Source organism: Harpegnathos saltator, unplaced genomic scaffold (assembly GCF_003227715.2).
Source record: "Harpegnathos saltator strain DR-91 unplaced genomic scaffold, Hsal_v8.6 scaffold57, whole genome shotgun sequence".
Taxonomy (NCBI): domain Eukaryota; kingdom Metazoa; phylum Arthropoda; class Insecta; order Hymenoptera; family Formicidae; genus Harpegnathos; species Harpegnathos saltator.
The window spans coordinates 130,827-141,030 of record NW_020230393.1 but is presented as its reverse complement, the minus strand read 5'-3'; the positions used below and the strand labels follow the sequence as shown (position 1 = coordinate 141,030).

The window sequence follows — 10,204 nt, the reverse complement described above, 5'->3', positions numbered from 1 at the left end:
AACGCTTGGCAAATCAACGATATCGCCAAAGACAGAAGGAAAAGTTGAAAGCTGCCGAACGACGACTATCCAACACCATACGCGACACATCCGACTCCAGTGACGCCGAATCTACGAACGTACCGAGCGTAGATCCGCCATCAGGCGGGATGTGCAGCGGCCAGTAGCTGCAGAGTCGAGAAGGCCGCAGGCCGAGCGAATGGCAGAATGTGGACACGACATCGACTCCGGGACGCCGAGCGAAGAAATCGTCCAAGCATCACCGACAACAGGAGTACATCTTTAAAGATCCAGCTAGTAAACCAGTCCCATAAACAGCTGGGGACGGTGGCTGGGGCTGTGGAAGGTAAGCAAGTCCTAACCAGACCAACCCAATCACCGGAATGGCGAGCATTGGGATCAAAGGATCCTAGTCGAGATGACCCTGACCGCGAGATGTCGCTGAGGAGTCATCCTGACCGTGAGAGCTACGTCCGGGATCATCCTGACCCCGAGACGTCCTCCAGGAATCATCCGGACGCGAAGGTCTATCGGGATCATCTGACCCGAACGTCCTCCAGGGATCATCCGGACCGCGAAGGGTCTATCCGGGATCATCCTGACCCCGAGATGATGCTGAGGGATCTTTATGACCCCGAAATGTCGACCAGGGATCAGCCGGACCCCGAGATGCCTGCCAGGGATCATCCTGACCCCGAGATCCTGACCACCAAGGACCGAGGTCAACGGAGGAGCAGCGATCCTGACCCAGTGGACCTAGGCCGAAAGGACGAGCATGCAGAGGATCCTGATGAAGGTACAGATCACGACCAGCACGTGATCATGAGATGGCTTGCTGACTCGGAGTAGACTTTAGATATCCTAAGTGATCTCGGGAGATCACCGAATGTGATCTCGAGTCACTGGTGGTCGCGAGAGATCTGTGGAGATCATAAGAGATCACCTACAGTGACCTCGAGCGATCGGTGATCACGACTAGGCTACCGAATCGGGCCGAGATCTCCCGAGGTGACTTAGGATCCGTTATTTAAGAATATCGTTTTTAGTTTATTATACCCAGCGACTAGGCATTATAGAATCTTTTATTTTGTTTTGCGAGACCAAGGATCATTATGATCCCGTGATCATTACCTAGTTTACGTATTGTAAGATACTTACTTGGAACGACGTACCTGATAAAGATCTCGAAGGCCCGTTGACCACGAGATCCGTGACCTGAAAGAAATCATTTAGAAGTTTCGTTTTTGTTATACTTACCGGTGTTTGGTGGCATCCCGCGACGTCTCACGATGTCCCACGATGTCCCGCGCTGCCGTCAAACCAGGAACAGAAAAAGATCATATTATTATTAAGCATGTAGATATATATAATATAAGTTTATATTATTTATAAGAGTTTTATAAGAATGTTTTGTTTTGATAATCATATTATGAAAGATTTATGTTACTCGACTGCCGACGTCTGCGCATGGCGTGCGCATGTTAGCGTCCGCGATGGGGAAGCGGACTTGGCACGATTGGAGAGAGCGACGGAACGAAAGAGAGAGAGGAGGAGTGAGAGAGAGAGTTTGAGAGTGCGGAAGGCGCGCAAGCACCGTCCGTACAAACAGTTGGTCCTAGACCGTCGAGACCTCCGGTCGTGTGAAGGGCCGCTCCGTGAACGCGACGTTACTGCGTAAATCGACTCGGCGATCGGGGTGCGCCCTCGCCGCAGCATATAGACGCCACCGGGCGTAAGTAGTCGACCTTGTGTATTCCAACGGAACAATAAACAAAGTGAATTACACTGTGAAGTGCGGTGTTGCTTATCTCGGGATCCCCGTCCATCCCTGCAGAGTGCTGCGCCGTGCGACAACAAAGAGGACGGGTGGCGACCAACCTTATTCCATACCTTGTGGATCTGCAATCTTCACCCCTCGGACTCGAGGAAGGACTCGGCGTCCGGTTACAACCTAACCTAACCTAACCTAACCTAACCATACTAACCAAACCAACCCGTCCGCCGGAGCGATCCGGGTCATCCGGAACGAGCAGGCAGAGCAGCCGTCCTAACCGCGAGGAGAGGACTCGTGGCCGTCCTGACCGCGAGGAGAGGACACGTGACTGTCCTGACCGCGAGGAAAGGACTCGTGACCGTCCTAACCGCGAGGAGAGGACTCGCGACTATCCTGACCCCGAGACGTGGACTCGCGATCGTCCTGACCTCGAGGAACGAGTTACCAGTCGCCGTAACCGCGTGGAGCGAAACTGGAGGAAGGATCCTCGAGAACACGAACCTCGAGAACAGCCGAGGTCCCCGATGGTGATATACCTCCCACCGAGACCCCGAGGAGGAATCCACGAGGGACCGAACTGACCCCGAGGAGCAACCCGAAACCGGAGATCCCCTCGAGGACATGGAAACCCCGAGACCAGGTTCCGAGTAGGCGGAGCTCCTCAAGGACCGACAGGACTTCGACGAGTAGGAGGACCTCGAGGAACAGGGAGTATATCGAGGTCATAGGTGTAAGACTGGTCCGGAAGTCAAGGTCGAGAGCGCGAACATGCCCAGGACACTCGAGTCAGCGGGAAAAGCAGTACGCAATGCAAAGTTTTGTTTAAACCTCGCCAGATGACTCGAGGGACAGTGGACCTCGAGTAGGCGAGATAAATAGTTTATTTATAATCATTAGAGTTATATTTTAAGTTCCGTTTGCAATAAACTCCGACTGACTGCGAGACGGCGAGATCCAGGCGGCGTGAGACCCGGAAACTCGCCGTTTCGGGTGTAAATGAGTAAAGAGTGTCAGTGGGGCAGTGCGCGTGTCTCATCCGAGAGCCTGAGACTCTTAAACCGACAAAAACTTCCGGAGGCTCTGTGGCGTCTGGGAAGCCGGCCTTGATTGCGAAAATCAAGTTTCGAGAAGATTATTTTATTTTAGTTAAAGAGACACCTCCCAGATCCCACAGTAAGCCTAGAAACACTAACGGAAAGCGGTAGTACAAGCCAAGGTTATGTAAGAGTTGATAGAGTTCACGAAAGGTCCAAATGTAGAGTTTTACATGTTTAGTTTATAAAGAGAAATTGTCCAGGGTCGAGTGGCGACGATATGTCCAACGATGGCCTGAAAACAAAAATAGATTAATTACCAAATCGATAGCCTTGACTTGTACTCACCCTGATGACGAAGAACCAATAAAGACTCATATTGTCCCGCGGCGACCTGAAAAATAAGAAACAAATTAGTATTAAGTGCGATATAGGTATAGTATACTTACCGTGTGGGCTGCATCCTGTCCAAGGGCGGCGTCTAGTCCAACGATGACCTGAATCAATCAAAAAGAATTATTAAAGTTAATTTTATATAGATTAAGATACTTACCTGAGGTATGTCTCATCCGATGGTGACCTGTAAAGAAAAAGGGTAGATTAGTGTATAACAACAATATCATGCAATGTGCAATACCTACCTGAAGAGGGTGACAAAAACGATGAGGCGTCCAATGTCCCGCGGCGACCTGAAAAGAAAATATAATAGTCATTAGAATTAAGTTTATAAATTTATATACCGTAATCTATGCTGTTTATATATTTATACATATATATATATTTTTATATGCATTTCTTTATAATGATACGCGTAGGATTAAGTTTATAAAAGCGAGCAAAGTTTATTTTACAATTTTATAAGTAGAGTTTATTTTAATAACGTGGAAGTCGGTATTACCGACCCGGTTTTAGCGCCCTCTGAGTGAACGTACGAGCGGGCGGTGTGCGTCTGTTATCCGAGGCATATAGAGTTTCGCCTCTGAGACGGACCCGTGGTCTTTCTAAGAGGCGAAAGGCGCGAAGGCGCCAAACAAAAGCAGTGGGAGATCACCCGCCACGGAGAGCGGACGTGTACACCCCCCGTGCCCACTCAAACCAGTTCCGCGTAAATTGCGGCGAAGATTTATATTCGCGACGCGGTGTAAAGGCGGCTAGGCGGCCCAACGTAACGAATAAATAATCATTAAACAGCAGTGTGGTGTTGGTGTCTCGGTCCCCGATTCCCCGTCCATTCCTGGGGATCCCGCTGCGCTGCTGCATCAAAGGACGGGTGGCGACCGAAATAGCTGCGTCCCGAAAGGAACCTGCTTCTTCATGTGCGAGCCCCTCGGGCTCGAACCCCATTGTGTCCGGTTACAACCTAACCTAACCTAACACTAACAACACCAACCAAACGCCCAGGCCAAGCCAGGACCATCTGGACCATACAAGGAGCATCCAGGACCATCCGAACCAGGAGAGGACTGTACGAGACCGTCCGGACCAGGAGAGGACCGTAAGTGACCAACCAGACCTCGAGAGGCCCGTCCAGGATCGGCCTGACCCCGAAGCACGTGATCGAGATCATCAGGATCTCGAGGTACGTGATCGGGATCAGCCGGATCTCGAGATGCGAAACCAGGATCTCGAGGCACGAGATCGGGATCTGCAGGATCTCGAGAGCCGTGATCGGTATCATCCTGACTCCGAGAGACGTGACCCGGAATATCCTGACCCCGAGGGATGCGACCATGAGTATCCTGACCCCGAGGACTCCGAGGTCACGAAGCAGACGTGCAAGGGAGAAGATCCTGAACCTCGACTTGGAGGAAATGATGACGACGAAGACGGCAGGCGAGTCCTTCTACATTGGCTGACTGGACCCGAGTAGATCCTCGGGACTGACCGCTCGAGAGAGATATCAGGTGATCGCGAGACGTAGTGATATCGAGATCAGCCAGAAATGACTGTGCGAATCTGACAGATCAAATTTATTATTGTTATGTTTTAGTTTATGATCCGACTAGGCGTTTTAATATATGATTTAAGTTTGGACCTCGAGGACCTCGAGCGAGGAAGAATGCGACCTCGAGTCCTGGAAAGAACCTACTCTTCGCGATACACGTACCTGATATAATACGTACCTGCGATGCGACCACCGGTGGTAGGATTAAAGGGACAGTGTTCTTCGCGAACATCCTACAACAGGGAAATATCAATATTAGTTTCTTTTAATTTATTATTTTATACTTACCTCATTATGTAGAAGCATCTCTCTAAGTCCCACGATGACTCGATTTGAGAACATAAAAGAAGTATTTTTATATATTCATATATATATGAACCGTTTATTTTGAAAGTGGCCTAAGTCCATTTGTCAATTATTTCCGGTTGCCCGTGGTTACATGTACAAATTCAAGTTATCTATCAATAAAGCATTTAAGGTTACTTATATTCGGAGTAAATACGATAATTCTGGACACAAAAGTTTTCAGAGTTAGTTCAATAATTGAGCCGTTTATTTTGAAAGTGGTCCTAAGTCCATTTATACTTAAATTAAGATATTTATTATTGATAATGTCTTTATTATATGATAATGTCTAATTTTAATTAATTAGTGTTTAACAAGTTAACCTCAGTTTTTGGATAATTGCATTAGTTGAATTATCAGTACGTACAATTAATGCAGTTAAGCAAAATTTACGCAATATACATAATACATATTATGCAATATACAATATACATATTATGTACTTACAATTAAATATAAAACTTAAAATTTAATATTAAATTTTAGAAATTATTTCACCCATGGAGAAGAACAAAACGACAAGACTATTTAGTTCAGATAGTGAAGAAGAATTAGTAACTAATGATTTCAAAGAAAATCGAAAAAGAGAATTATAGAATAATATTCGTCTTCAGGGGATGAAGATACAGATAACAATGGAGAAAAGATTGATGAAACAGACATCCAAAAAGTGCAAAAGATTAAACGGAATTCAGGAAAAAGATATTGTACTTGTTCGGAACTAGCCCGAACATATGATAACTCGGAGAGCTGGCTGGAAGTACGGGATCGCAGAGCGACGTCCGCCTGCGTCTAGGCTCGCTCGAGTCCGCTCGGTGACCGACCGGTCGTCCTGATCAAAGGCCGGGGCCTCGTAAGGCGACCACGGACCCTGCTGATCAAGCAACGTCGCGCGCCGACTGGGCCATGCCCAGGGACGGCGGCGAGAACAAGAGAGAAGAAGAACGCGCACGTGCCGACGTAAAGTGACACGCAGTGTAAAACGCAATGGACGCAATAAACGCAGTAGTAACGCAGAAGAGAATAACGCAGAAGAACGACGCAGAAGAACATAAACGTAGCTATATACAAGCGAAACAACGTCGCTTACGCAAGTCCCGCAGGACACACGTCCGTGACGTCAACAGTGCGCGGCACCCGAAGCACGCCAAGGACGTGCAACGAAACGACCTCCGTTGTTTCGGATGGCCTGCCCTTCCGGACGTAACGGCCAATAGCCAGCCACGGTCCCGAGGACGCATGGAAATGGAGCTCCGAGAGCTCCGGCTCGCAGGACGACCAAGTCGCTCCTGCGAGAAAGCCAAGTTCCCAATGGACACTTGGACGAAGGAGCGCGAACGCTCTAGGACTGCGACCGAGCCGCTCCAAAACCGCCAAGGCCCCCTACGGACACTTGGGCAATAAGGGAGCTCGAAGCTCCGAGGTGACGGTCGAGTCGCTCCTAAGATCACGGCAACGCCGTGAGCCCGAGATCACAAAACGAGATTCGAACCATTAGCCTCAACCCAGCAGGGTGTATCGGCGCCACCTTCAACTCAGCAGAGTATATAGAGTAGTGGTTCGAATCTGAAACGAAATACCGATCGCCCTAGGAAGCCTAGAAAGCGCGTCGGTAATCACCAGTACACGATGCACTAACGCGTAGCACTACATGCTACCTAAAACTGGCCAGGCAGAAGACAAGGCAAGGCAAGGACCAGGCACCGCGCGCCTGGTTATATATCCGGGCGGTCGAATCTTGCCCGCGGGCAGCGGAATCGCGAGCCGCGCCGTGTAGCGGCCGTGGTTGAACCTAGTGGGGGTCCCGCGCGCTCGCTCGCGAGAACCCGCGTCCCCCGCCGCTAGCGAGAACGCCCCGGGAACCAGGCCGCCCGCCCTGCAGCGTTGACTCGCACCGACTTTCCGTACGGCATCACGTACCGTACGGAACATACCGCCCGCCTCCGTCGCGGCGACGGAAGTCAGTGGTGGAACAAACCCCACCAGGAAGGCCGCACTCGCGGCCTGGCGGCCGTGAGGGCCTGTTGAACCCCTTCATGTTGAAGGTTGATTGGGATGAGCCCCTTTCGGATCCACAGGGAGCCTTACCAGCTTGACCAGTGGCCGGGTCAAGGTCGAGTCCGCTGTGCGCACCTGCGCCACGCGGACGTGCCTATCCGGGCCAGGCAACAAGCCGGTGATGTGGCCGAGAGGCCACCGAGTAGGAGAAAATCGGCTATCCGCCAAAATCACGAGGTCGCCGATGTCCAACGGACGAGAAGCGACGAGCCACTTGCCCCGGACCTGCAGCTGGGCTAGATATTCTCTAGACCATCGCTCCCAAAGATGCTCCGTCATATGCTGGAGCAGCTGCCAGCGCCTCAACCTCGCGATCTGAACGTCCCCGAGGGATCGCTCAGGCGGACACAACAGCGGGCGCCCAATCAGGAAGTGTCCAGGTGTCAGGGCCTCCAAGTCCTGTGGGTCGTCCGTCAACGGACACAATGGCCTGGAGTTGAGACAGGCCTCAATGCGAGCTAGAAGAGTGGCGAACTCCTCAAAGGTCAGTGCCTGCTCTCTTATTACTCGTCGCAGGTGGTATTTGACGGACCGCACTCCTGCCTCCCACAGTCCGCCGAAATACGGAGCTGAAGGAGGCATGAACTTCCAGGTGGTGCCCTGGTTACTCAAGGAGGCCGCGACCGGTCCCCCCAACGCCATGACCGCCTCAAATTGCCCTCGCAGCTCGCGGTCCGCACCCACGAATGTGGTCCCCCTATCGCTGTATACGGTAACCGGCAGGCCCCGCCGGGCCGCGAAACGATGAAAGGCCGCTAAGAAGGTCGGGGCCGAATAGTCACTGACCACCTCCAAGTGGACTGCGCGCGTGCTGAAGCAGACGAAGACAGCAATATATCTCTTGGAGGTGGTACGTCCGCGTCCTCGAGACGGACGCACCGCGACCGGTCCAGCATAATCCACCCCGGTGGCAGAGAACGGTGGATGGGGCAACACCCGATCGCGAGGCAGCGGAGCCATGAACGGGGTGATCGGGGTGCCTTTATGGCGTGTGCAGCGCACACAGCTCCGTATCACCTGGCGCACTAAAGAGCGCCCAGCTGGAATCCAGAATTCGCGCCTCACGGTGAGCAACGTAAGCTGCACTCCCCCGTGCAGCGTGCGTTCGTGCGCATCTCGCACAACGAGAGTCGCGAGCCGAGAGCGTCGCGGCAGCAGGACTGGCTGCCGCGCATCGATCGGTAACGCTGAGAATTGCAGGCAGCCCCCCACCCGCAAGAGGCCCAGCTCGTCCATCATGGGATTGAGTGGCCGCAATGCCGATCTCACCATCAATGCTCCCCCCCGCTTCAGACGGCCCAACTCCTCCGCGAAGAAGCGGTGCTGCGTAACCCGCAGCAGGCACAGTCGAGCTTCACTCAGCTCGTCCGCCGTTAAGGGTCCACTGATCCGTGGGACTCGCAGGAATTGTCGTACATAGGCCATCACGCGGATGGCCTTGCGGAAGGAGCATGCTCGGAGGACACCGGACCAGTCCTCCGGGTTCACGGCCACTACGTGAACCATGCGCCGTTCCTAGCAAATGCTTCGGTCGACCGCGACACAAGTTAGACCCGGCCAGCCCGCCGGGTCCTCGACTAGCCAGGAGGGGCCACGCCACCAAAGGGCGTGTTCTCGTAGCCCGCCGGCCAACAAACCCCGGGAGGCGCAATCCGCGGGATTGTCGCCGGACGGGACATGCCGCCACGAGGCCCGCGGAAGGCTCTCGTGAATGTACGAGACGCGATTGGCGACAAAGGTGGTCCATCGAGATGGATGCCCTGTTATCCAATGGGGCGTGACAGAGGAGTCGGTCCAACAAACCAGGGGGGCCTCGGCACAACCGAGCGCCTCCACAATGGCCTTCATGAAGCGCGAGAGCAGCTGCGCACCGCACAGCTCCAGGCGGGGCAACGATACCCGCTTTAGTGGGGCGACCCTGGTCTTGGACGCCAATAGAGCGACACGGGTGGTCCCATCAGACCGTTGAGCCCGTAAGTAGATGACGACGGCGTACGCCCGCTCCGAGGCGTCCGAGAAGCCGTGAAGCTGGATCTCCACTTCAGGCGACCATCCGGTCCAACGAGGAACTCGGATTGGAACGCGTAAACCTCCGCGAGCCCGGTGCTAAAGGCGTCCCAACGTCGCGAGAGCGGAGAAGGGAGAGCCTCGTCCCAACCGAGCCCGGCCAACCACAAGTCCTGAAGGAGTATCTTCGCCAGTACTACCATAGGCCCTAACCAGCCCAGGGGGTCGTATAATCGCGCAACGACTGACAAGATACCACGCTTCGAGATGGCCGATGGAGCCCCGGGTTTGACCGAAAAGCAGAAGGCATCCTCGACCGGAATCCAACCGACCCCCAGCACAGATGACCCCACGGCCCCAGGGTCCGGCAGAGGCACCAAAGGCTCGCGGTCCCCCCCCGGGATACCGGACAAGAGTTCCGGATGTGAGGCCGCCCACTTCCTGAGTCGGAACCCGCCCGCCATGAGCAAGCTGCTCAGCTCACGCTGTCGATGGCGTGCCTCCCTAAGGTCATCTGCCCCCGCAAGAATATCGTCGACGTAGGTTTGTCGACAAAGTAAGTCTGCTGCCCGGGGATAACGTTCCCGCCCTTCCAGCGCCAGCTGGTGCAGCGTGCGGATGGCCAGATAAGGAGCGCACACCATGCCATAGGTGACCGTGGTCAACCGATACACCGATATTGCCTGCGTCTGGCTGTCTCGTCCGCCCAGAGAATCTGTTGGGGGTTCCGCTCCCTTGCCGGAGCGCCACCACAACCCCTCGCACTTGACGAAACATTACTTGCGATGTCTGCAGAGAAGGCCACTCGATGCATGCGCACGGCAAGTAGAATCTCGCTTCAGTTCTCGCTGTAAGAGCGGCCCCACGTGCACCAAGTCGTTCAACGACCGGCCATTGGTGGACGCCTGCGAGGCGTTGAACACACTCTTACCGTTAAGCTCGGGGCTTGTTTAATCACCGTTGATGTGGAATAAAGTAAGAGGCCGCGGGTCTCGACATTGAGCGGCAGGCAGATCGTATGCCCCTGTCGTTCATAGTCTC

The 10,204-nt window shown here is 53.4% G+C and overlaps 2 protein-coding genes across 2 annotated transcripts; one reads left to right on the top strand and one right to left on the bottom strand.

The window, feature by feature from the left end:
* The first annotated feature begins 207 nt into the window (after positions 1 to 207).
* LOC112589658 (protein LIAT1-like) lies at positions 208 to 849 on the top strand. The gene has a single exon (XM_025303751.1). It carries the CDS (start codon positions 208 to 210, stop codon positions 847 to 849), a length of 642 nt encoding a protein of 213 aa, XP_025159536.1.
* A 6,283-nt stretch (positions 850 to 7,132) lies between these two features.
* Positions 7,133 to 8,662, bottom strand: LOC112589657 (uncharacterized). Its single transcript, XM_025303750.1, has one exon. It carries the CDS (start codon positions 8,660 to 8,662, stop codon positions 7,133 to 7,135), a length of 1,530 nt encoding a protein of 509 aa, XP_025159535.1.
* Positions 8,663 to 10,204: the final 1,542 nt, after the last annotated feature.

What these genes read in the sequence shown, in the direction of transcription:
- LOC112589657 (XM_025303750.1), bottom strand. Translation starts at nt 8,662, where the DNA reads ATGGTTCACGTAGTGGCCGTGAACCCGGAGGACTGGTCCGGTGTCCTC.
- LOC112589658 (XM_025303751.1), top strand. Translation starts at nt 208, where the DNA reads ATGTGGACACGACATCGACTCCGGGACGCCGAGCGAAGAAATCGTCCA.